The 27757-nt window shown below is 44.9% G+C and overlaps 1 protein-coding gene across 1 annotated transcript in view; it reads left to right on the top strand.

The window, feature by feature from the left end:
- The first annotated feature begins 471 nt into the window (after positions 1–471).
- Positions 472–27757, top strand: part of LOC146839486 (uncharacterized) — a 40197-nt gene continuing 12911 nt past the window's right edge. Inside the window, 3 exon segments of the mRNA XM_085650810.1 lie at positions 472–1422; positions 4578–4913; positions 17144–17261. Coding sequence (XP_085506936.1) covers positions 472–1422; positions 4578–4913; positions 17144–17261 — 1405 coding nt within the window.

Below are 27757 nucleotides of genomic sequence, written 5' to 3'. Positions count from 1 at the left end.
ATGACTGTGGAATTACTCTGTCCGTGGAAGTAGGGAGAATTTATATGCTCCGATCTGCAGCACTCCTTCTGGGTTTTTTCCCTTCCACTTGAGCATGTACTTCTTCTGCACTTCCTTTGACTCTTCGTTTTCACCGGGGTTTTTTTGTTTTTATGTGGACTGGTGAACCTCACTCCCTTCCCTATGAGATATGAAAGAGTAAAAACAGAAAACACTTACCCGAAACCTTTCCTTTCTCCGAGGGAACCGCTGGCCAAAAGGACCTCGAACAAAAGGGACTGAAGACAAAGACCCTGAAGAGAAGCGAGAAGGAGAAAGAGAGACTATAGAAATACCTGTGTTGGAAAAATATCAGTAATAAAGAACCCATCTTAACTAAAATGCTGTAGTGCTTATTATCACCCCTCCCGCATATTGGAAAATTATCACATTTGGTGGAGAATGCAAGCACACCTCCATTAGTACGCTATAATGGAGAACCTTATACAACAATTAATACACGGCCAAGAAAAACTGGAATGGGCCATCGAAAGACAAATGACGTCTGCCCAAGCCGACAGAGACATGTTCAAGGCATCACTGACTCAACAGGTGGACTGTATTCAGAGGGTTGCCGAAGGACAGGCTCAACCTCCTACGGGACAACAAACACGACAAGGAACACACACAGGGTATCCTACCATATCTCTACAGAAGTATCAACCCGGTGAGGATCCAGATACATTCCTTTTAAATTTTGAAAGGGCTGCTCAGGCGAAGTGGCCGTTCTTTTTGGCGCCATTGTTGACTGGGGAGGCTCAAGCAGCCTACCAAGTAGCAAACCCCACAGGAAATACCGGTTATAAAGAAATTAAGGAGATCATCCTGGATCACCTAGCGATGGACCCTGAGGCATTTAGGGTACGGTTCAGAAAAGAACAAGGCCATCCCGGAGACACCCCTAAAACTCTGTTCTTTAGATTAAAGGCAGCTGCTGATAAGTGGCTCAGACCCCTGGAGAATAGCAAGGAAGATATAATGGCATTGATTTACCTGGAGCAATTCTTGGAGGCCTTACCGACTTCCACTCAAAGATGGCTACGACAGCAGTCCCATCTTACCATTGAACAGGCAGTGGACATGGCAACATCATTTGGAAGGGCCCAACCAAAACCATTTTCATATGAACCTGAGAGAAACACACGCCTAGGTGCAGGACATAGACGAAATGAGAGAAGGACCAAGCCTCTGAGGGAACCCACAAAAGAACGTATCGCCAAAAGTGATATAACACCATTCAAAGGTCCGCAATGTTATGAGTGCGGAGAATGGGGACACATAGCTAGGTTCTGTCCCCAAAAGGCGACCACGGATGAACCAATGGACATTAGCTGTGTTCCCAAAAGTATCCTGTATACAAAAGAATGTGGTTCCTGTTTCTATGTAAGTCTTGCACTAAACGGAAACCACATTAAGGCTCTTTTGGACTCTGGTTGTAGGCAATCTGTTGTCCAGAGTGCTTTTGTGAAAGAGTCACAGCTCTGCCCAGACGAACAAATACCTATCCGTTGTGTACACAGAGATATTCGCATCTATCCCATAGCTCAAGTCCCTATCACATTACCCCATGGACTTACTATGCAGGTCAAGGTGGGGGTAATGGACACCCTTCCAGAGCAGTTACTTTTAGGAACAGACAATCCTTTGTTTCACATCTTACTTAAAAATACCTTGAAGAATCTCCCAACGCAACCGTCCATTCATCTTACCCAAGCCCCGTGGTTATCGGACAAATCCTTTAAATTTGCACAAAACCAAGACCCCACTCTCCAGAATGCCTGGCAACAAGCCAGAGACACCACAACACCACCCTCTTGCCCATATTTCTTAATTAAGAATAAGTTGCTATATAGGATAGGGAAACCGGACAAATCTCCCCAACTAGTAGTCCCTCTACGATTTTGTGAGCAAATTATGCTTTTTTGCTCCCTCACATCTTTAACTGGTCACAGTGGTACCACAAAAACCACTCAGACAGTATTAAGATATTTTTATTGGCCTGGTATATACGCCAATATAAACCAGTACTGTAGGGAGTGCGAGATATGTCAAAAAAGAAAACCATATACACCACCACCCGTTCCGCTACAACCACTGCCTATCATAGGGAAACCCTTCGAAAGAATTGGTATGGCTTTGGTGGGACCCCTCCCTAAATCACAAAAGGGTTATACATATATCCTGGTCATAATTGATTATGCGACTAGATATCCAGAGGCGTTTCCCTTGTGGACACCAAATACTAAAAGCATTAGCGAAAAATTGTTAGAATTATTTTCTAGGGTGGGGTTACCTAAAGAAATATTAACAGACCAAGGAACTCCCTTTGTGTCTCGCCTTATGGAACAAGTTTGTAAATCATTGAATATTTCCCAAATACAAACATCTGCATATCATCCCCAAACCGATGGTTTATGTGAAAGGTATAATGCTACTCTGAAGCTTACTCTAAAAAAGATGATGTCTACTGAAGAAAAGGAGTGGGATATGTTCTTGCCCCTCGCTCTTTTTGTCATCTGTAGCCAAGCTCAGAGTAGTCTGGGTTGCTCTCCGTTTGAGCTTCTTTACGGGAGACAACCTAGAACACTATTGGAGGTGACAAGGGAGGCGTGGGAGCAAGAAACCCAGAAAGACACACAGAATCTCCTTGAGTATACCCAAGCGTTAAGATCACGTCTCCAGAAGTTACGAGACTTCGCATCTGCTAACTTAGAACAAGCTCAAAGAAGTCAACAACATTACTATAATAAAAGAACGAAGTGGAGACAATTAAACATCCACGATTGGGCCCTCGTGCTTATACCATCGTCTTTACCCCACAAACAAGCAGAGTGGACGGGGCCTTATGAGGTTATAGACAAAATAGGTCTTACAACCTACCGGTTGAAAGTAACACCAACAAGGTCCCAAATATATCATATAAACCGTCTAAAAAAATGGCTAGGGCCTCCACAAGCCGTCCAGGTAACATCATCAGAGGCCTCTCCCTCCATATCCTCCGTGGGTCAAACAATTATGAACGAGAAATTAACCCAAGATCAGAAGGAATCCCTTCTAAAACTTCTTGATATCTACTCTTCCATATTCTCCGATTGTCCTGGTAGAACATCACTAGTTGAACATACCATCACTACCGTACCAGGCAAAATAGTGAAACAACGTCCCTATAGGATCCCAGCAGCTAGGAGAGCGGATGTTACAACAGAAATAGAAAACATGTTAAAGTTAAGAGTTATTAGGCCATCCCATAGCAATTGGTCCTCCCCTATTGTCATAGTTCCAAAACCTGATGAAACTATCCATTTCTGTATAGATTTTAGAGGGGTCAATGCCATATAAAAATTTGACTCATATCCCTTACCCAGAGTCGACTAATTAATAGAGAAATTGGGTGAAGCGCAATACATAACCACACTCGACCTCACTAAGGGATATTGACAAGTTCCGTTGAGGCAGGAAGACAAAGAGAAAACTGCTTTCAGTAGCCCTAATGGCCTATACGAATTTACCATGCTGCCCTTTGGGTTGCACGAGGCCCCCGCAATTTTCCAACGTCTAATGAACAAGGTGCTTCTACAACACCAAGCCTACTCTTCAGCGCACATTGATGATATCATCGTATTCAGCCCTAGTTGGGAACAACACCTTGTTAACTGCGGAAAGGTATTCCAAGCACTCAAAATGGCAGGTTTACATGTCAACTCTAAGAAGTCCAGAGTAGGTTTTTCCAAGGTGAAATACCTCGGTTATCTCTTAGGGGATGGGGTTATTGCACCCCAACAGGAAAAGGTTAAGGCAGTATTGGACGTCCCCTTTCCCTATACAAAAAAAGGTATTAGGTCTTTTCTCGGTCTAATAGGGTACTATTGCCGATTTATACCTAATTATTCCAAAATAGCAGCACCACTAACTGACTTGCTAAAGAAAGAAGTAAAGGAAAAAGATCTAGTGGATCCCCCCCAAGCTGCGAGAAGTGCCTTTTGTGCATTAAAGAAGACACTAACCAGTAGTCCCGTCCTAATATCACCTAACTTCAGGAAACCATTTATACTTCAAACAGACGCATCAGACACAGGTCTTGAGGCTGTTCTTTCCGAGTGTACCAAAGAGAATTTGGAACGGCCTGTGCTTTTCATTAGTCGTAAGCTATTCCCAAGTGAAAGAAAATATTCCACTATTGAAAAGGAATGCCTAGCCGTTAAATGGACAATCGACAAGTTACAGTACTATTTAGAAGGATCCCATTTTACGCTATATACCGACCTTGCTCCCTTACTGTGAATGAGTTGTAACAAAAGCAACAATCCATGCATCTTATGGTGGTTCTTATCCCTACAACCCTATTCCTTTGATGTAAAACACGTAAAGGATCTGACAACGAAAATGCAGACTTCTTTTCACGCAATCCTTATTTCCCCGAAAGGGAAAAGACTGGGGTTGGGGTATGTCAGGAAGCCCCTGACAGAGAAGACGGCATGCCTGAGACGGTCTATCTTGACCCCATTCCGTCTCATATTTCTCCCCATCTGTATTTGCAGCCTGCGTGGAATCTGGTGATGGAAGAAGACGAGCGGATCGGGTCTGGTCCCTTTAAGGACAGCGCTGCTTTGTCCCACGTGGGAGATCACATGGTACAAGAGGGGAGGAGCCGTGGGTCGGACGAGCAGGAAGGAAGATGGAAGACGCCGGAATCGAGAAGGGGAGAGGAGAAAAACGGTTCGGCAGAGGCGGCGGTCCCAAGAGCAAGGAAGGAGAGTACAGAGGAAAAGACGCGACCAGACGCCCAGCGAGGCAGACCTGACGACGTTACCACCTCAGGGCCAGATAAAACGGACACGTCCCGCCACGGCTCTAGAGGGTTGTGGCTCTTTCAGGTGCGTGGACGAATACAGAACTTTCTAGGGGAAAAACAGAAGGGGACCTCGAGGGAGGGGGAAAACAGAGGAGAGGGGTGCTAGGGTGAGGAACAAAAGGGAGAAGAAAGTTTGTTTGTTTAGGGTTCCTTCTTTTTCCCCCTGCATGGCCTTGCCGTGTGGCTACTCCTTCTGGGTTTTTCCGCTTCCACTTGAGCACGTACTTCTTCTGCACTTCCTTTGACTCTTCGTTTTCACCGGGTTTTTTTTTGTTTTTATTTGGACTGGTGAACCTCACTCCCTTCCCTATGAGATATGAAAGATTAAAAACAGAAAACACTTACCCGAAACCTTTCCTTTCTCCGAGGGAAACGCTGGACAAAGAGAGACTATAGAAATACATGTGTTGGGAAAATATCAGTAATAAAGAACCCATCTTAACTAAAATGCTGTAGTGCTTATTATCACCCCTCCCACATATTGGAAAATTATCACAAAAAAGTAATGTGGGCATAAGTAAAATTAGCAAAACAGCAAGAACTCCAGTTGAGTCAGCAGGCAAATAATCATGGAAGAGCAGAAGGACAAAGTGGAGGTAGTGGGGCAAGCCTAGAAACATAATGACCAAAGAAGATGCAAAGAAAAAGTTTCCCGGTCACGGAAAATTGGGGCATTGGAAAAATGAGTGTAAATTATTACAGAATAATAATGTCCAAACTCAAAACTTGAATCCACAGACGCAGAATGAAGTATCACAGAGGCAACCACAGCAGGTAATACAAAATCAGTTACCCTCTGCCCTATTGCCAGATTTTGTGAGTCAAGCCAAATACAGTGTGGATACCGGGAAGTGGAAAGAAAAACACGGTAACACCACAGTTTCTCATGCAAGACACATTTTCTGAAGAAGATAGTTTCTGACGGTGCGTGAGAGGGGGGGAAGAGGAATGCGTACTTGGCGCATCCTTACCGGTAGATCAGTCAGGTCCTTATGTGGAAGGCAAGGTTGGGGGAAATTACATCACCTTCTTTTTGGACACTGGTGCTACCTGTTCTACTGTGAGAACAGCAGACATCCCAAACCTACCCCTCTCGGGAGAAGCGATCCAAGTAGTGGGCATTTCTAATAAGCAAATTAGGACCCCTGTCACAGAACCAATGGAAGTGTGTATTGGCAATTTTAAAGAAATGCATAAGTTCGTGGTATGTGGCTCCAGTTCCGTAAACCTGTTAGCGAGAGATTTAATGTGCAAAATGAATGACTCTAAAAGGTTTACCAGAAGAGCTTCAAAATACCGTAAATCTTGATGTGTGGGATTTTACCGGAAAAGAAGTAGGATTAATGGCAAATATCGACCCGATAAAAGTGACAGTGAAGGAAGGTGCAGTTTACCCAAATACTGGACAGTAAAAAATGATCCCTGAAATAAAAGCGCAGGTGTAGCAGCAGAAATAGAGCGTTTGGTTGAGCAAGGCATTTTAAAAGAAATAGGGCCATATGTAGGTAGCCTAACATTTACCACTTCATAAATACCGAATTTTACCGATTCGGTATTTATGAAGTGGTAAATGATATGTAGGTAATCCATCGGTAATATTTACCGAATCGGAATGGGTCGGTAATTTAGAATCGGTATTTACCGATTCGGTAATGGTAACTGGCTTCCCATTGATTCCTATGGGCCAGGAGGCCCATAGGAATCAATGGGAAGCCAGTTACCATTACCGAATCGGTAAATACCGATTCGGTAATGGGGGGAGCACAATCATGGGTGGCAGGGTGTCACAGTGATACCCTGTTGCACCCCTGATTCCTGCATGTGTGCACATGTGGCACACATACATGCCCTAAGGGCATGTATGTGTGCCACATTGCACACTTCAAAGTGCAAAAAAATGCTTTTTTCCAGCTATTCGTCATTTACCACCAACTTTTAGTTGGTGGTAAATAACGAATCCCCACAACAACCAAACACTCCCCCTACATATCATTTCAGAATTCGGTATTTACCAAATCGGTAAAATTACCGATTCGGTAATTTTACCGATTCGGTAAATTACCGAATCCTGAAATGTGCCCCCTACATACCAAAAGCCTGAATACCGGTCGGTAACGGGATATTTACCGAAAATCGGCCGTTACCGACCAGTATTGGGCTTCCTACATATGGCCCATAATGAGCAGTCCAGTCCACGGAGTGCTGTGGCTCACTGGTTAGAGGCGGCAGACCCGGAAGCAGAGGTCGGTCAGGGACCAGGGTTCAATTCCCGACGCGGCAGGGTCTTGGGCCAAGGTCAGCGGACTCGATAATTCTTGCCTCGGTGCCCACTCTAATCATGGATCACACTCAGCAACTCTGGGCAATAGCTTGCTTAATCTCCACTAACGGCCCCATCAGCGCCGGGGATGCTTGGTCTTCACCTTGGAGATGCCCAGTAAGGGACCATCTCACAGGGAAAGCCAGGATGGGTTCCCCAGCAGTACACAGCGCCGGGACACTCTGCTTGAGTAGCTGAGCGCTCAATAAAACACCAGATAACATAACATAACATGTAATTCACCTATAATTGGCATAAAGAAACCAAGCGGGAAATATAGGGTCGTACAAGACCTGCGCAAAATCAATAAAATTGTTGTCCCATGTTGTCCAGTGGTCCCGAATCCAGCAGTAATTTTGTAGCAGATACCATGGGGTGCAGGATGGTTCACTGTAATTGATCTATGACATGCCTTTTTCTCAATTCCATTGCACCCAGACAGTAAATTTTTATTCTTGTTTAAATTCGACGAGCATGTTTACGTTTAGAATCGTGTTCCTCAAGGGTACACAGAAAGTCCATCAATTTTTAACCAGATTTTGAAAAAAATTCTTGAGTCTTTCGTACTGCCCGGACAGTCTGATCTGGTGCAGTTTATAGATGGCCTATTGGTGGCGTCTAAAACCCGAAATGACTGCGTTGTTGATACAATTGCGTAATTAAATCATCTGGCTGAAGGAGGACATAAAGTGTCACCTAAAAAGTTGCAATTTTGTACCACATCAGTGAAATATCTGGGACATCAGATAGAGAGGGGAGTTAGAAGAGTGACTTCAGAAAGTATCAAAATAATTAAAAACATGAAATTATCCCAGACGCAAAAAGAAATCAGAATGTTTCTTGGAGTTGTAGGTTACTGCATGCAGTGGATTGTGGGATTTGCAGTATTAGCTAAACCATTGATTCAAATGACAAAGAAACGGGCAAAAGATCCTGTAGAATGGGAAGATGAAAGCATGACTGCTTTCTTGAAATTACGCAATTGCCTCCTTCCTCATGTCTCATGCATGAGCCATCTACAAATAACTCATATTTTGAATCTTTTAATGGGTTTTCCTGTTTGTCTGGGCGTGGTTTAGTACTGTACTCTGTAAGGTCGACACAATCATGTTCGACTTCTTCTTTTACTTCTTCTTCTGTTCCTGGAAAACTGACCGTCTGACCCCACAAGAGGAAGAAATATTGACTATATTAATACATTGTAGATGATATTAAAACAATTATTGCTGGGTGGAATAAAAGTGCATGGGAAAGTAAATTATGGGTGGGAACATTGATCAACTTTATTGAATGAAAATTACTTCATACTGGTATGGTGTGATGACCTCTCTTTGCCTTTCTGACCAATCAAATGAAGGAAGTACACCAATTTCCAACACTGTGGGGTGGTACATTGCCCTGGAAAATAGTATAACTAAGGTAGGCTTAGTCAGTTATCACAGACCTGTCACTGACCCAACGTATGCTGAAGGAGAATCGAGAGCAGAGTGCTATTCGAGCACTCTGTCAGAAGAATCGAGAGTTTTTCTGAGGGAGAAGATTCGATTACCCAGTCGGGGTCCAAGTGCTAGCCGCAGAGAGGGGTGTAACGTTGGCGTTGCACTTAGCTAAGGTTACCTGTCCTGACCTGCACCTGTCCTGTCCTGTTGGCACCTGATTTGTTGGGAGCCCATTTCTCTTTGTCCCAGCCTGTGGCCAGGGTTGGTCCTCGCACCATTCTAGGCAAATATAATCTGTGTGGGTATGTCCTTGTACCGTTCCCCTTTCTCACCCTTCCCAGGTACCAATGTCTAAAGGTTCATCTTTAAAGTTTTGCAGAACTATTGCTTTAATAATTATTTTCTTACTTGAAAAAATCTTTAGTCTCACTGTTGTGGCTGTTGATTCACAAAATATTACATAGATAAAGAGTTTTAAACTTTTCTCCCGAGTCAGTGGTTATTTCATAAAGGTAAATGTTATATTACTACCTATTATTCTAACATCCTTTTCGATCCTTAGGACTTAGAGTACAGGTGACAAGGATTGGTAAGATATGGTGTACAGGTATAAGTCCTAAAAGTGAAAAAAGCAGGATCACCGGTTCTAGGTGTGAATGTTTATGGGCCCAGGTGAGTAAGATAAACTGAGCTGGTAATCCCGTGCGCCATCACTGGGAGCCCCACTAGTGTCAGTTTCCATCAGATGGCCTCCGCCCAGGGCATTTGAACAAGCGCTGCAGAGGTAACGTGACTTTGGAACCAACTAGAACTTTTTCTGGCTGTGCTGATGCGGAGTGAGCCAGCGGTTCCTTGCTGCGAGTACTTCAAAAGTGAAGGGGATCCAGGAATTATGTCAAATGTTTAGGGAGAACAGACCACAAGCTTCCGGCAGCTCTCCATTGGCTTGGATGTGTAGTGCTTTAACATATATTTACCACCCTCTATTGCATTGAATTGGCAGTTTAGTTGAAATTGTACACCAGCATTTTATGTGATTGAACCGTCCTTTTTGTGCCAGTGGTGAGTTTGCAATGGACCTGCTGTCACTGGATTTTGTTTTTCTGCACTTCAATCTGACTGCCGGTAACCTGAGAGTTGTTATTAAAAAGAGGCCAGCACAACCTTTGTAAGCACATTGAAAAGGCCTTGAGGGCTGGGGACTGCGCTCTACATTTACATTTGAATTCTTCACTCACTGGATTGTACTCTGGTTTGAGCTGCTTACCTGGAGTCTTGAGGCTGCATAGGAGCTGGAACGTTCCTGAGCATTGTTGGTGCGATGCTGCTACGTGTTCTCTGGTGAATACAACATTTTCCAGCTATCGCAACAAGAATTTTAGACTGTATTAAGAACACGGAGGCCAGGATTATGCTTTCTCAATTTCTTTACTGACTCAACAGCAGCCAATTAAAAGTAAACTACACAAAGTAAAAACATCATTTCCCATGAGGCTTTGAACTACGCCTCCTCAAACAGCCAATGGCAACATGTCAAAGTGTACAAAATAGAGAGACACCATCTTGGCTTCCTCTTTCTGTGCAAAACCAGTCCATAATGTCTGAACGAAAACACAGTTCCAACTCTTAACGGAGAGACAAACAGTAGAGTCCCATTCTCAACGGAGAATATAATCCAAAAAGTCCTGTGATCCACATGCATCCTCTCGCAACGAGGCGATCCATCTGCAGCCGGAGCAGCAATTCAGTTCTGTTTAGAATCGTTTCCTGAAAATAGAAACAAGGTTTGAAAATAGGGAACCCACAAGGTTTGACTCTTTTAGGGTGGGTATTAACAAGGTTATGAATATAAAAATCATACAACATAACAGTTGGTATTAACTGTCCCAACGGGTGGGATAATCCTCGCCTCCGTGTCCTTAATAGAATCTAAAATTCTTGTTGCGATAGCTGGAAAATTTTGTATTCTATGTCAGGACCGGAGGCTTCTGATTATGCTCGTTCAAAGCTCATCAATAACAACAGATGAAACATGCAAAATAGGTTTGTAATAAAACACCTTAAACATTGAATCCAAAGACCACTCAGCCGCTTTCAGGATATCCTCTAAACGAGATCCTAACATGTATGCTTTAGAGGCTATAGCTCCTCTAGGGGAATGAGCACCATATACAGAGATATCAATGCCAGCTTCTGACATTACCCATCTGACCCACCTAGCCAAGGTGGCAGCTGAGACCGGTCTGAAAGGTTTTTGAATCTCCAATAACAACTGACCCAAAGGATCAGACCAATGTGCAAGAGTGCGTCCCTCATAAACTTTTAAACATTGCAAAACACATAATTTATTATTGTGCGGAAAAGCAGGATACTCAACCAAACGTGACATTGTTTTCGTCCGTCTCGTGATGATGAAAGAGACACCCTGTGGAGAAAACATTCTGCCTGCCAGATCCAGAGCACGCACATCAGACACTCTGCGACAGGAGATTAAACATAACAGCATGGTGAGCTTGGAAAGGTCTTTATTATCTGGCCAAGACACTAGTAACGATAGGAGTCTAGAGACATCCCATAATGTTGAATACCTGAGACGAGGAGGATTAGCCTCTCTGATACCTTTGAGTAACTTGCACACCAGGAGATGCATCCCCACAGGCTTACCATCAATAGAGCCATCGCCTGCTGAGATTGCTGACCTGAAATTGTTAACCGACCTGTAAGAAAGGTCAGTTTCAGCACACTCATACAGAAAGTTCAAAATCTCTTTTACATCTGATCCCAGGGGATCCACCTGCCGTTGAAAGCACCAACCCACCCATCGCTTCCAGGAAACTGAATATCGTTTCCTGGTGGATGGAGCCCAAGCTTGCTGTATAAAGCCGGCAGCTGCCTGTGAAAGGCCATCAATGCTTTCATGTCTCCTGAGAGCGTCCACACCATGAGAGATGGTTGGTTCTGCAGGACCAGCGGATGGGAAGCTCACACTAGGTCCTGGAGAAGCATCGGGAATATCGGAAGCCGAAATGGAAGATCCACAGGCAATTCCAATAGTGTGGGAAACCAGGACTGAGTCTTCCACAACGGTGTCACCAACACTATTGAGGCTGCCTGACAACGGACCAGGGCCGCCACTCTCGGGATCAGAACAAAAGGAGGAAACGCATAATTCCTCTGGGACCCCCAATGGTGATGGAACGCGTCCGTTCCCATCGCCATTGGGTCCGGTCTCCAGCTGAAGAAAAGCGGGAGATGAGCATTGAGACGAGATGCAACGAGGTCTATCTTGCAGGGGCCTCGCATACTCATGATCTCCTCAAACAGCGAGGGGTGAAGCCTCCAGTCACTGTTTTCCCTCAGGAACCTGGAATTCAAATCCGACACTTGATTGAGTTTGCCTGGTAGGTACTCCTCTGTGACATTGATGTTGTGATCCAGGCAGAAATGCCAGAACTCCTTCACAATGTTGACCAACATATGAGACCTCGTTCCCCCTAGACTATTGATATATCTCACCGCCGACACATTGTCCATCCGGAGGAGGATGCAACAATTGCTCTTCAGAGGAGATAGTGATCTTATCGCAAATGATCCTGCTAGTAGTTCGAGGCAGTTGATGTGCAACTTTAAATCGTCTGCAGACCAATGTCCGCCTGTGGCAAAATCTCCCCAACCCCAACGACTGGCGTCGGACTCGACAATGACGTCCGGGGAGGCGCAAAAAATCGCCCTTCCGTTCCAAGCCGCCATGTGCTCCAGCCACCAAAGAAGCTCTTCTCGAGCATCTGGAGATAAAGGTATTAGATGATCTTAATGAAACTTCTTCTGTATGTAATTAATATTAAGGCGCTGAAGGGCCCGATAGTGTAGAGGACCTGGAAAGATGGCTTGGATGGAGGAGGCCAGAAGGCCCACGATCCTCGCCAATACTCTCAACGAAATCATTTGTTTGGACAGAACGGTTTTGATTTCCCTTTTAATAGATCTGATCTTGGTCGATGAGAGAAGCAGTTGTGCAGAGACCAAATTTTATTTTATTATCATTGCTCCAGCGTGGAATCCAAAATCCTCTCTTCGTCACAGACCAAATATCTCACTAACGCATTCAGTCAATACATTCACTGGTGGGGCCCATAACACCAACATTCACATATCATTGGTCTGCTCTTTCCGAGAGATGAATGTTCCAAACGCTGACATGAAAGGAATACCTTATGACCTAAAGGAAAATATATTTACATAACTATACATCAAATATTTTAATCCAGCACATCTTATACCTAAACTTCTAGATATTCCTTCCACGTAATCGACAGATCTCATTTAGTTGTTTGGTAAAGTGATTTCCCAATCTCCTAAAATACATTCAGGTCTTAAACATTCTTTATAAAAAAACGACCCAACTCATTTGTCAGTAATCATTAATAAAGTTTATCTAATTAATGCAAAAATTTTAATGAATCGTTGTTCAAGCCACAAAACACCATATTTACCTAATCTGGCTATTTGTCGTCCTCTAAATCAACCAAGTCGTCCTGCAGCACGCTACAGTCCCATAGATTGGGTCGAGACCATAAGCGCGTACATGTCAATCGATGCCCATTAGAACAAAGTTCTTCAGTTCATCAGGAATTTGGGCAACAATTCAGTCCATCAAAGATTCAGGGAAACAGCTGTCCTGCAGTGTCACTGTCCTCTCCGTCAGCATAACGTCAGGAAAAAGAAAAGAGCGAGCTACTCCCTATTCTATTGGCTTTTTATAATAAAATCGATGTAAAATTGTAACAAATATCAGTTTTAGACAGTCCTCATTGGTGGGTTTGGGGTCGGTCGGTGAAGTTCTCACATAGTTCATTAAGTTAGGCCATCGCACTTGCTGGTTCCGGTTTTTAAAGACAGTCTATTGTTCAGTGTCTCTGGCATCTCTTCCAGTATGTCCTTGGTTGGAACAGCTTGGCTGGGGTCAGGACGAGGCCACTGCTGTTCTCTGTAGCGCAGGCGCACTTCACCCAAAACCTCGTGGAGTGTTGTCAGTCGCGTCAAGTCAAAGGAGCGGCATCTTTATGAAGGCCCAAATGGTCAACTTAAGTAAAACAAATACAAAGAGTAATTAAAACATGGAAACGACTAATAAAATGTTAAACCCTCACTAATTCCCTTATGTGTATGTAATTATCTAGCACGATAGCAACATTCAAAGCGTTTATATTCACCCAGTGATGTCATCTGGTGCAACTTACAATTACGTCACAAAAGCAACATATAACATGTAACATTCTAATTTTCTAATATTAGTATGCGTACATATCTTAGTTTACGAATTATTTTGGCCATGCAAATGCAAATCCCACGTGTAATTCATACGTTAATAGGATTGATTAGTATTCCACTTCAAACACTTAATATGGTTATAATTGATTATTCTAATTAGTATGCACATGCAAATTGGGGGGGGTATACAAAATGTTGTACTATCCACTCCATCACTCCATCTTGAAATGTCTGTAGACCACAAAGGGGTTGAATTCCCTGAGGTTTAAGACCAGTCTCTGACCTCCTCCTTTCTTTTGCACCAGGAAGACGCAAAATTCTGCAGGAATGAAAGATCCTACGGCAATAGCCTGCTTGGCCAAAAGATCTTGAAGTTCGGAGTCTATAAAAATCTGTTCTTGAAGGGAAAAAAGGAGAGGCCGAGGAGGAGTCATCTGACACGGGGAATCTAGAAGTTCTATCTGATAACCTTGTACAGCGTGAAGGGTCCACGCATCGGTGGTCAGCCGTTACCATTTTACAACAAAATGCAACAATCTGCCCCCTAGAGGGATCATCGGACACAAAGGACTAGGATAGAAGAGTCTATGTCTGGGGTATGTGCTAAATCTGGACGAGGACATTCAGATTTAAGGCGAGCCCTCACATCTTTATCAAAACTTTTTGTAAATGTGTTTGCATGTAATCTGCAACTGCGGGGGCGGGACCCAATCAGCTAAGCGAGGGTGGACAATGTCGGAGGGGTCGAACATGAAGGGGGAGGGCTAGACTCGTGAGATGAGTCCGTGACGGTGCCTGTATCGGTAGTGGTATCAGGGATATGGATGGGGAAGGGAGGACGAGGGGGGAGGGCCTGGGCGCCATCTTGAGCTTTCTCTTTGGATTTGTAGAGCTTAGAGTAAGTGTGCACATGTGGCCATGAAAGACCGGGGGGCTTCGATGGAGGAAGGGGCGCCAGGACAGGTGAAGGCCCAGAGGGAGTACGGTTAGGAGGAACAAGAAGGTATAGTCTCTGGGCTATAGGTGATAAGGCGGAGGAAAGCGCCTTATTCAGTTTGACATCTAACTTTTTGTCAATAATGTCATCCATTGATTCATCATAATAGTATGCATCATCCTCCTGGGCATCACATGCAGCTGCCTCCTCTTGGTAGAACTTGCAGTCTGCCATGCTTCAACTGAATACCGACAATATTCAATCAAAATTCCCCAGTGGGAAGCACAATTGTCAGCCCACACTTTCAGCAACTTAGGGCATCAGATGGGAGCAATGCCGGGGCAATGGAGCCAAGGAAAATCAACCAAACTTGCAAAACAGCACAGGACTAATGGAGGGAGGAACCCCCACCTGACTGTGCAGAACAGGGATGCCAAAAATTAATCTCCAGTCAATCTGGAAGCTACAGGGTTAATGAGCACAAGAGTTGCCTTATCTGAGGGAAAAAACGGCCTGTTATCGGCTCCAAAGCCACCTGCGTGTGTCCCCGATTCAGCCTGAGGCAGGGCGTCACTCCGGAAATGAAAGGGAGCTGCGCGCGCACACAGGTGCGTGCGAGCTCCCGAGACGCAGGCTGGCTGCCCGGTCGGGCTCCGACGTGGGTCTCGCTCTCTGCGGGGGGGCCAACCCCCTCTGAACGTACCTGGCGAACAGAGAAGCCAGCGGTGCTGGCGCGAGCGATAGAGGCCAATCAGGGGGAGAAAACCTAAAGTAAGAAGCGCGCCCCTGAAGCGGAGCGTTCAAATGCCCGCGACTACAACTAATTATCGCGCTGCACAAAAAATACCATTAATTAAGTAGAAATCAATGCAACAGTGACAATGTAGATCAAAATACAGAGACACTTATCTTGACGAAAGAGGAAGCCAAGATGGTGTCTCTCTATTTTGTACACTTTGACATGTTGCCATTGGCTGTTTGAGGTGTCGTTCAAGCCTCATGGGAAATGATGTTTTTACTTTGTGTAGTTTACTTTTAATTGGCTGCTGTTGAGTCAATAAAGAAATTGAGAAAGCATAATCAGAAACCTCCGGTCCTGACATAGAATTTCGGACGTGTCCACCTCTGTATTGAATTGCTGGCAAGTGTGGGATGCCTGCGGTTGACGTCACAATGGGCTGTCGGTTTGATTAATACTACTGCCATCTCCTCTAGAAAACAACATAGAGCGACGTTTCGGGGCCATTTTGCCAGATTGGGAGGATTTATGCTGTCATGTCCAAGAAGTGCCGTTCATTTATGTCTTCTTTGCACTCAATTTATTATTTTTATCTTGGTGTTCCGACACAGCTGATTTTAAAACGCAAAAAGGTGCGGTGCACTGGACAGCAAGAATCCCAGCTCCATTGTGAGATTTTGGAATATTTTCATTTGTACTCCAGGATTGTGCACTTATTATGTAGTTTGATAACCTTCTCCTTCCCAGCAGGTGGATACTTGGGTACTAGGTGTGTGTACCAGTGTCATTTCTCTCCAATATTTCTTACAATGTCTTATCATTTCTCTCCAATTTTTCTTAGCATGCCTTATCATTTCTCTCCATTTTTCTTAGCATGCCTTATCATTCCTCACCAATCTTCTTAGCATTCCTTGTTATTTGCACAAATTATTTCTGTCTGCATTTGTGCATAGCAATAATTTGATGGTGAACAGTGCAATATTTAACCTTTTCTATTTTGCCAATACAAATTTTAAACGTGCATTTAAGCATGTGGTGTGCTAGTTTTGCTGCTTGTAACTGTTTTTTCCATTCTTGATCTATTCCTACTTATATTTGAAAACATTCTCGTCATGGTGATAGCCTGCATGTGTTGGCTTGGCTGTGATTTCACCTATGTACCTGATTGCTTATTCTGGACATATTTATTTATAGGTTCTGACTTTGTGTTGTCGTTTAACCTGAGGTGTGAATTGAAGGGTCGTGTTCCCTGTGCTGTTGTTTAACCTCAGGTGTGCATTGAAGGGTCGTGTTCCCTGTGCTGTTGTTTAACCTGAGGTTTGCATTTAAGGATCGTGTATCCTATGTTGTTGTTTATCCTGAGATGTGCATTGAAGGGTCGTCTACTCTGTAATGTTGTTTAACCTTAGGTGTGCGTTTAAGGGTCGTGTTCCCTGTGCTGTTGTTTAACCTGAGGTGTCTGTTGAAGGGTCAGGTACCCTGTGCTGTTGTTTAACTTGAGGTGTGCGTTAAACTGTTGTGTACCCTGTGTTGCTCTCCCTTTTAGAGTGAAAAACCCCATAACATCGAGATGGAGCTTTCAAGTAAAAACATTGTCACAATACGTATCTTCTTCCTCTGCACTGTGTCCTCTTCAATAGAATCCCATCCTCGTTGCCAGTTTTGTAAGACAGGACTCAGAAGATAACATTAATTAGAGCTTTATTCAGCAGGTTACAATGACCCCTGGCACCTCCCTGATCTCTGGCAACTGTCTGCTTCAGAGATTCTCAGCATCCACACCCACCAGATTCCAGAAGTGGAATCATCCATGTTGCGGGGAAACAGCATCACAGAACCAGGGTGAACATATACAATACAGAACATAACGCTCTGGGAGTAGAGGCTTGCCTGATCCGCACAGCACCCTCAAGATGCAGGTGTCTGTTTACAGTGCAGGGAGCTATCGTAAAGAAGCTAAAAGGAAATATGCTTATTTATTGTCACCTGTGATATTGCATACCAGCATAGACAGTGACAGCTAGACCTATGTGAAATGCTTGCATAGTGCTGAGACATGACTTCAAACTTGTAACAGAGTTGTATATCAATGGGGTAACCCGATAGACCACTGGACTCGGGTAAATAGTGGTACATAGAAAAGTAGTCCCAGTGGAGAAATTTAGCAAATTAACAGACAACACATATGTGGTTAATAGACATAAGTTGAGACAACACCAAAAATGAATGTGATGAATCACTGTGATTTAATCAATTAGGCTAAGGTTGTCAAGAGGTTCAGTAGTTTAAAATACATCCTGAATTATACATTAAAAATGTTTTGGTCAAAACAGGTGCATACAAGGTGATAGGTGGGGGTCAGTGCAGTTGAAGTGCAAGGGGAGGGTAGTGCAACTATGTACATCCACATTACATTTCTGTACTGTAAGTCTTGGGAGTGGGGTCTTCTTCAGGACCACAGAATAAAAAGGGGGAGCACCAGCATCAGCAGGAGTCCTTCGTGCTGGGTAATAAGAGTATGGGCCTGTAGAGCTCCATAAAGAAGTTGGAGAAAACCATATGCAGACAATATCTATGGTAGGCTGATTAGTAGCACGGCACAGAAGGTTCAAAAGTAACCTGTGGCTCCAGGGAAGCGTCGCGACATCTGACAGTTAACCACTCCCAAGACTTACAGTTTGATGGTCCCCACAGGGGTCGAAACGGCGACTTTTCTTTTTTCATTCCATCTCAAACCTGGATGACAGTGATATTACAACTGCATCTGTTGTTTATGTTGTTACATTTAGTGTATTTTCCAGAAATATGGCTGGATAGGTTTCAGAAATTTAATGTGGATGTTCATAGTTGCACTACCTTCCCCTTGCACTTCACCTTCACTGACCCCCACCTATCACCTTGTATGCACCTGTTTTGACCAAAACATTTTGAATGTATAATTCAGGCTGTATTTTGAACTACTGAACCTCTTGACCACCTTAGCCTAATTGATTAAATCACAGTGATTCATCGCATCCATTTTTGGTGTTGTCTCAACTTATGTCTATTAACCACATATGTGTTGTCTGTTAATTTGCAAAATTTCTCCACTGTGACTACTTTTCTATGTACCACTTCAAACTTGTAACAGGCACAACTTTATTTTATATTGTAGCCTGAGGCAGCTGGTCTCATGGTGAAAGGTGCAGCTTTTATTTGGAATTCTAGTTTTCCACACTGAACTGTTTGGACACTCGTGATAGGCCCACTATCAGACTGTCACATACATTGTGTGGATCTCGGGGTTCATGGTTTTGATAATGTCATGATGCAATGTCATGTCGGAATGTTGTCAGTGCGGGATTCTACCCGAGTAAGTTGCTCTGTGGCTGAGGAGGGGAAAATCACCCTACATTATTAGTGTCTGTTACTAAAGGTGTTCTACCCTTACAACTAGTGTGGTGCAGTCACTTCAACATTTTGGCAACAATCACCAGCCACATGTTGTGAATGACACCAGACTGTGGTGTGAGTGGAGTCGGTGCTGGGGCCCGCAGCAGCCGCTGGGTGTGTGTCGCATCTAAAGGAATGTTGAGGCATGGGTAGCACTGGAAAAGGAGTTTCAAGTCAGTGCTTCCAGTCTAGATTCATGTCAGGTGGCCGAAGTGAGCAATGGGCACCTTTGCTTTTCGCATGCTGTGTCTGCCTGCTGTACCTGCAGTGTAACATTGACTCACGCACCGAGGCCTCTGCTGAACTGCCATGTCGGGCGCTCTACACTGCTGGCCTTATAATGTGTGAAGACTCCATCTGTCAAGATGTGCGTTTGGGGGCCGAAGTGTGACCGGGGATCGCTGTGAGTAATGGGCGCATCAGACTGTCTCGCCTGCGGTGTCTGCCCACTGTAGCTGCTGAGTATCGTTGCCTCACAAGGCCTCTGCTAAGCTGCCTGGCTGGGCACACACACTACACAACTGGTCTTGTGTTGGTAAAGACTGCCGCCCTCTACACGACGCGCCTATTGGAGCCAGTCCCCTACCGTTTTGGGTCAGTGTACACTGTGGAGGACGATTCATCGGGTCTGCTCTGTGGCTGGGGCGTTTCTGAAGACGTAGAGTCAGGGCTCACGTGACACATTAGAGGAAAGATGGATCCTCTGTCTGAGTAGACTGGGTGGTTTTCAGTAGAAGAAAGTACCTCGGCAAGCAAGACCCAGCAAGACATTAACCCTTCCAGAGCTCCCCTGGAATTTAATTATGGCACATTCCTCAATTGTGATTCCACCCCCACCTCTGGCACAACAGGGTCAACCTCCCATTCAAGGGCAGGAGTGGATAGACCTGTTTGATAATTACATTATTGCACTGAATGGGCTGGAATTCCCTCCTGAATGGAATAAAGCGTTGTTATTAGACACCATTAGCAAGGAGGCTCATCATATTTTTAAATATTTACCTTAGATGCTGGGTAGTGACAGTCAGCCCATCGAGGATGTGTTTAAGGAGGCAAAACTACGTCTGGAAAAAACGGTTTGCCAAGGAGGAAAATATTGTAATGTAATGTTACGCGTTTTATAGCAGCCCTCAAAAAACAGGCAAATCGCTGGATGACTGTGTATCAGACTTACGTGAACTTTCTATAAAATGTAATTTTGGCCAAATGACCGACGATCAGGGACCAACTTATTGTCCAGTGGCAGAGTAAAAAAGCACAAGAGTATCTGTGGGCAGCAAAAAAGAGATGAGTAGGAAAGATGCTGTAGAAGGAGAAGTTGCTGCAGTTGGAAAGACCAAGCAAATACAATTATCAACCACAGAGAGAGGCAAAAGCGAAGGGTTGCTCCAGGTGCGGCAGTGCGTATCATACCAGTGACTCAAAGTGGTGTTTCGCTTCAAACAGGGAGTGCAGAAGATGTGGCCATAGAGGTCAATATGCCCGGGTTTGTAAAGAGTCTGCCAAATCCCGTGCTGCAGTTACCGATGACTTCAGTTGGGAAGACGAGAATGAGGATCGTGTGTTGATGGTTCGCCCTGGCTTGGGAGAATATGTCAGAAGGATTCAACCAAAGGCACAGTCGCAGCCGGCATGGCTCACGGGTGAAGGGGCCAGGCGCGGGGTTGCACGGGCTGGGGGGGACGTGCGAGGGGTCACAAGGGAAGGTGGGATTGCGTTGTTAGGGGGGTTAAATAATAAAAAATGAAAAGTAAACTATATTTCTGCTGGCCCGGGTCTTGTGTCTTCACTGCTTAGTCTGCTCCTGGTTTCCTGCCTCCGGGCAGAACAGGAAGCAGGCAGCCTCCCTCCCCTCCCCAAAGCCAATCATAATGCTCCAGTGGAGCATTGTGATTGGCCGGGATGCCGCCCAGCCTGGGGCTGTAGGGGATTGCATATTCTCCATGTAGGCTGCAACCCAGAGTACACCGACCAAACCAGTCATGCATATTCAGGAGTGGGCAAACCACTCCTGCCTTGCCCGGGCAGCTCTACCCATCAGCCCACCCGCAGTGTGGAAAGAAACATAAAATGGTAATAACCAAAAGTTATTATCATTTTATGTTTTTGCTTTCTTGCACTGCGAGAAATCAGTGGGGCGACCCTCCACCACCCTAGTGGAGAAGCCGCCCCTGCAAAGGCATCATTCCAGATTCTGGACAGAGGGGTGGAACTGATGGATCGACTCCAGCTCTTTATACACGATCATACCTAAAAAGATGTGGAGAAAGGAGAGGCCTTATGTTACTCTTCTGCCCAAAGATATTAATCCTAGAGGTTACAGGGAGAACAGATAGAAGTGTTGAGATATTTTCTGTCTCCCATTGAGTTCATATCACAACAGGTCGTGGGAAAAGCTTATGTGGCTGAAGATGGGCCAAAGACTTTGGGGTCAGGATATCAGTTTGACCTGCATATTGTTATTGATCGAAAAAGGTAAGAGAGGCTGGCTTAGTAGAAGGCGTCCCTTTAAAGGACAGTTTCCCTCACCCAGCAGAGTTGGCATGCTTCATCATAGGGAATCCTCTTCGCACAATGAAGCCTAGTCATGGTGTGGGCTACAACCCTCTCGTTGCGAGGGAAGAGCTCAGGGATGTTTTGTTTTCAGAGGGGTTCTCATTAAGACCCAATGTGAGCTGGCAGAGTGTTGTGAGTGGTACAGTGCTAATGAGGGTGAATTAAAGCTGACTACGAGGTGCATACTTTTATTCTGGCTGCCTTATACTAGGGTTAAAAACAGCAAGGAGAACATACCAGGCAATGTATGAGTAAGTATACAACTCCTAGTGGCTGGCTCACTATGAGTTGTATACTTCTTCATACATTTCTCAGTATGTTGTTTTTTGTTCCCCTACAGGTACCACCAGTGAATCCACCATCTTGCTACCCCTTGATCACTGGTCTAGTATCAAATACAGTTTACTGAAACACTTACCATTGTTGTTATGTCTTTTCACTATTACAGCAGTAGCTCACTCACGATCCAGTGTGCACAGATTTCTCACAGTGCAGTATATGGCAGTGCAGTGCATAGATTCCTCATAGTGCAGTAAGGTGCACTGCAGCGTGTACAGATTCCTCACAATATAGTAAGATGAAGTGCAAGGACACAGATTTCTCATAGTGCTGGAAGATGCAGCGCAGTACACTGATTCCTCACAGTGCTGGAAGATGCAGTGCAGTGGTACAGATTCTTCAGTGCAGTAAGATGCAGTTCAGTGACACAGGTCCCTCATAGTGCAGTAAGATGCACTGCTTTGTGAAGAAAGCCAAGACACTTTCAAGGTCATAGGCTGAAACATGTCAATCTAAGTTGAGGGTGACTTGATCTAATGGTTCCTGTCATACCTCTTTTCCTCCTTGCTGTTTTTAACCCTAGCTCAAGGGGTTTTGCTTGGTCTTTTGCTTTCTCGCCCTAAGTGCGCCGAGTATGCCCCCAGAAGTGGGTCCCGGGCTCACTATACCACTGGATTCAAGCTAGCCTGGCTGATGAGGGGGTGAAACCCCAAAACTGGTCTCAGGATGCTTCTTTCCAGTCCAGGGAGGACCTGACTTGTCAGTTCGGGCTAGACTCTTACCATGAGGCACAGGGTCAAGACTGATTTGCATATGGCCAGGTCTGAACTGGGGTGGCATGGTGAGCAAAAGAATGATGAATTTAACCCAGATCTCTTGACTGGGGGTAAATGTTCTGATTTGTTCTGCATTCCATCCATCAATTGTGTGTCTTATGCTTCAAAGGATTATGGTTGAGGTTTTCAGAGATCTGGAAAACCTAAAGTTTTTCCAAGATAATATTCCTGTTGGAGCATCCATTCAGGAACACAACAACATCTTAAGGTCTATGTTGGGTAGGCTAAGGGGGGCTGGTCTTACCCTAAGGAAGGAGAACTTCAAGTTCCTTGTAGAGGAAATTTAAAACCTTGGCCGTACGATTTCGGGGCAGGGCATTCAACCTAAAATTTACTTTTTGAAAGCTATTAAGTCTGCACCCATTCGACATGATAAAGACCAGTTACGTTCATTTATGGGCTTGGTCGAATACTATACAATTTATTTTCCTAATTTTGCAAACAAAGACTGAAGAATCTAGAATGTTATTGCGGAAGGGGTGTTCATTGGTTTAGGGCAGTGCTCAGCAAAGTGCTTTTGATCGTGTAAGGTGAGACATTTGTGAGGCGGGAATTCTTGCACCTTTTGACACTCACCTTAAAACATTTCTAATGGTGGATGCCAGTGCGCATGGTTTGGGGGCAGTATTATCCCAGGTGCGGGCGGGTACCCAAAAAACCTGTGGCTTCTCCCTCATGCCCATTGAGGGAACGTGAAAGCAACTATTCAGTTATAGAGTTCGAGGCCCTAGCAGCTGCCTGCTCTGCCGAGCATTTTAGGACCTATTTATGGGGTTTACATTTTTGCATACGCATTGATCACAAACCCTTGGTGAAAGTTTTGAGTCCTGGTGGTACTGGTAAGGGCTCAGTTAGGCTAGCTAGACTGGCTTCCAGACTTCAGGAGTATTGTTGCAACGTTGCCCACATATCAATATGGAAGAACGCGCAAGCTGGCTGCCTTCTTGTATGTCTTTGGAGTGTCCAGTGGGTCTGCCTGGGATCAGGAAGGGGCTTTGGTTTCATTGTGCGATGTGGAAGAATGTAGCTGTGGCTGGGTCTGTGCTGATGAATTGGGTTCGCAGGGACTTAAATGGGATGAAAACTGGGGGATCTCTCAAAGGGGTGTGGTCGATGTAATTAAGGGCGTGGCTTAAAAACATCGAAGTTAAAAACCTATGCTTAGCATACTGTGCCACCAGACAAAAATGATGCTGCTTCTGTCATTGCATTCACATATATAATACACCACGTAAGATTACACCTACAACAAACTAGGACTATTGCTTTGTCATTGGTTGTTATTTGCCTACGATAATTAAGCAACAACTATGGCTTTGTTGTATATAGTACTGAAAATACTTCCGTTCTGAAATGAGATTGTGAAAGAACTAAAACGAGGCTGTTTGAAGTTACATCAAAGGCAGTGAAGGGTGGCACTGCTGCAGAGTTAAGATATTTTTTTTCACCCTGAGGGTAAGGTCAAAAATGGAGAGCCCGATAGGGAACAATCTCAGTACCTGCTTTTTAGAACTGCCGGTGAGCACCGGCAGGACCTGGCCCGCTTAATGCCTTGGGCGTTCCTGCATGGATCGGGCGTGGTCTTGAAGAGTGTGGAACAAATGGAAGTGCATGGCGAGCGTAGGGAGAGCATGGTTGGTCCTTCTGGGAGACCATTTGTTAAGATTCTGGATGGACTCACAACGAGTGACACAAACGCTCTAATGAGAATTGACAAGTTTGTTCCAACATTATCTTGAGGGGCACTTAGGGCAAACTATGACAAAAAACGGGTGAGGGAGAATTTTCGGTGACCCTGTATGGATGATCAGATCATGGCATGTGTTGTGGATTGTGAAGTGTGTAAGGAGAGCGAAACATGGCTTAAGACCGGTGTCCTTACAGCACAAGGACATATTGAGTACCCTGATGCACCTAGGAGTACGGAGTACGATACCCTGATTAATAATGAAGAGAAAACTAAGGCAGAAAAGTGATGTTACAAATTTATTTATATGATTTTGTTTAAAGTCCTATTTGGTGTCACACCCAGGCCTTTCAGACTCTTAAAACAACAACTGGTCGGTAATTATCTTGTGGAAAGGGGTCAACCCTACCTGAGGTGACAGCATGAAAAGCACAGCAGCGTCACAGTGGGCTCTGCTCACGCCTGCAGGATGGGGGGGGGGGGGGGGCGCCAGAGGCTGGCGCTGAGCTGTCTCCTGCTGCCATAGGTCTGGAAAGTGAGATAAGGAGGCGCAGCGGTGAAATGAAAGAACAGTGACTTGAGCTGGCCTGAAAAACCCTGGCCTTGTCACCTGCAGAGCCCAACGTCTGCCACATGTCTAGTCCTCAATGAAAAGTGTGTACGGGCTGTAGGCAGAGCCAGCAAACACAAACAAAACAATACACTTACGTGTTGGCACTGCCGTAATGAATCCTCCAGGCTGTTCTTTTAATTTCCGCATTAAAGCATGCCTTATGCCAAACTGAATTTGATCTGGTGAATAAAACTTCATGGTATTTTTCTCTATTTACGTTGCTGTATACCCTGCTGTGCATTTGAAAAACCCGATGAAGTGTTTAAAAAATAAAATGAAAAAGAAATAAGCTGTCCAGTTTACTTCCACCACTAACACATGTTCTCATATATTTAATGAAATACAAAGTCTCACTTCCAGTTGGCAACTTCCTGTAAATACTCTTTAGTCCTCTGCATCAGTGTTTTGAAGATGCTCAAGTGAATTGAAGCTGTAAATACTTTGCTACAGCAGCAACTGAGAGTGAGACCCTGTACGAGGACTGTGTGTGTCTTAAAAACATCCATATCTGTGGCATCTAAAATCATAGGTCTTTCCTGCCACAAAATGTTTGTTCGTGTGAAATGTATTCTCTCCTGGAGCCTGGAAATGGAGGTTCTGTTAGTGGCCAGTAGAGGGCGCACCTCGCCTTCTGAGATTAATCCACTGGGCACATTGTATGAAAGGGAGAAGGGTTTCCTGTTCCAGGTCAGCGGTGGCAGAGACAGCAGCAGCAGCAGATGCTGACATCACTTCCGGCCTCTTCGTCTGTGTCCACCCTGCTGCAGAGGGCAAAGGATGCCCTGTCTTTCTGTCCAATTATCTTCATCTTCAGACCCTCACAGCCCTCCCAGACCCCATATGTGCACCTTCCCCACCTCCACCCTAGGAGAAGGAGAGAGCCTGGACATGTCTGCACAGGTTTCTGCTCAGGTAGGAGATTGTCAGCACCTTCTCCTGTGTTTGTGGGGTTTGGGGGGGGGGAGGGGGTGAGGGGTGAGGGGTGATGAGGGGGAGAGGACGGAGGCTTTTCTTCTGGCCCTGTGGGTGTTTGTGGTGATTATTTGTATTAAGATCTGTGCACGGTGCTTTGCATCTTACTGCACTATCAGAAATCTGTGCATGCTGCAGTGCATTTTACTGAACTGTGAAGAATCTGTCCACACAGCAGTGCATCTTACTGCACTATGAGGAATCTGTGTCACTGCACTGCATCTTACTGCACTGAAGAATCGGGACCACTGCACTGCATCTTCCAGCACTGTGAGGAATCAGTGTACTGCACTGCATCTTACTGCACTATGAGAAATCTGTGTCCCTGCACTTCATCTTACAATATTGTGAGGAATCTGTACATGCTGCAGTGCATCTTACTGCACTATGAGGAATCTGTACATGCTGCAGTGCACCTTACTGCACTATGAGGAATCTATGCACTGCACTGCCATATACTGCACTGTGAAAAATCTGTGCACACTGCACTGCATTTTACTGCACTATAAGAAATCTGTGCATGCTGCACTGCATCTTACTGCACTGTGAGGAATCTGTGCACTACATCTTACTGCACTATGAGGAATCTGTGCACGCTGCACTGCATCTTAATGCACTGTGACAGATCTATGTACACTGCATTTACTGCACTATGAGGAATCTGTGTCACTACAATTCATCTTACTGTACTGAGGAATTTGTGCCACTGCACTGCATCTTACTGCACTGTGAAAAATCTGTTCACATTGCACTGCATCTTAGCGCTCTATGAGAAATCTGTGCACATTCTTTGCTCGGCTCTCGCTGTTTGTTGACTTGCCCACCTGTACCCCTGTGTCAGAAGCATGTCCCCCAGGCAGTTTACTGTCAAGGCTTCCCTGCTGCCTGTGCCCCTTTGCCCCTGTTTTCCTATCTCAGTCTAAGTAAAACTTCAGTCACTGCAATAGTTTCCAGCGGCATAGGTTGGCTTATAGCATTATCTGCTGCAGATTTTGTGTGTCTGCTGCAGGGATTGTGTGTATGTGTATTGACCTTGGGTCTGCCAGGTAGGAGGCCTTCCAAGCAGTATGTGTCTGTGTTTTTGATTAATCTCTGCAGGTTTTATGTGTGTTCATGTGAACAGGGTAGCGTTGTCTTTGCAGGCTGTGTGTGTTTGTGTGTGTGTTGTTATGAGACACGTCTACAGTGTGTCTTTTTAAAGGGTGTCTGTCTTAGCAGATGTTGGCGACTGTCAGTCACTCTTATTGGCCTTTCCTCTCTGTACAGAAATCTTTAGGATCACTGGATGTAAGAGGGACTGCTCTGTGCAGAATAGTCAGGTACTTCTCGGCACACTGCAGACGTCTGAGCAAAGTCACTTGTGAAGTTCTAGTTCTTCCCCATAGTTTGGTAGAATTAGGCAGGTTTGAGTGAGACTTCAGCACAACCTCCAAATGTGTGAGTGACAAAAGCACCCAAGGCTACTTGTATGATAATGCTGCAAAGGGTTACTGTACTCTCTCGTCAGCTGTGTGTTGATGAGGATTGTACTATGATATAGGAGTCTATATGAAAGATTCCTTATTGGGAACAGTGTTTGTGGCCCCACTAAAGATACTGATCAAGCCTCCCAGGGTAGGATGTCAGACAGGACACAATTTAGAGAGGGCCCCGTTGCAGGGATTTTGCCCAAGAACAGAGCTATGCGTAGGATTATGCGTTCTAAGTCAGTAGGGACGGAGTCATCCTACCACCGGAGTACCCATAAGCCCAGGACCGACTGGCTATAGTGTGTCACTTGCTCTC

This window comes from Triturus cristatus, chromosome 4_1, assembly GCF_964204655.1.
Source record: "Triturus cristatus chromosome 4_1, aTriCri1.1, whole genome shotgun sequence".
Taxonomy (NCBI): Eukaryota; Metazoa; Chordata; class Amphibia; order Caudata; family Salamandridae; genus Triturus; species Triturus cristatus.
This window is presented reverse-complemented; position numbering and strand designations above follow the sequence as displayed.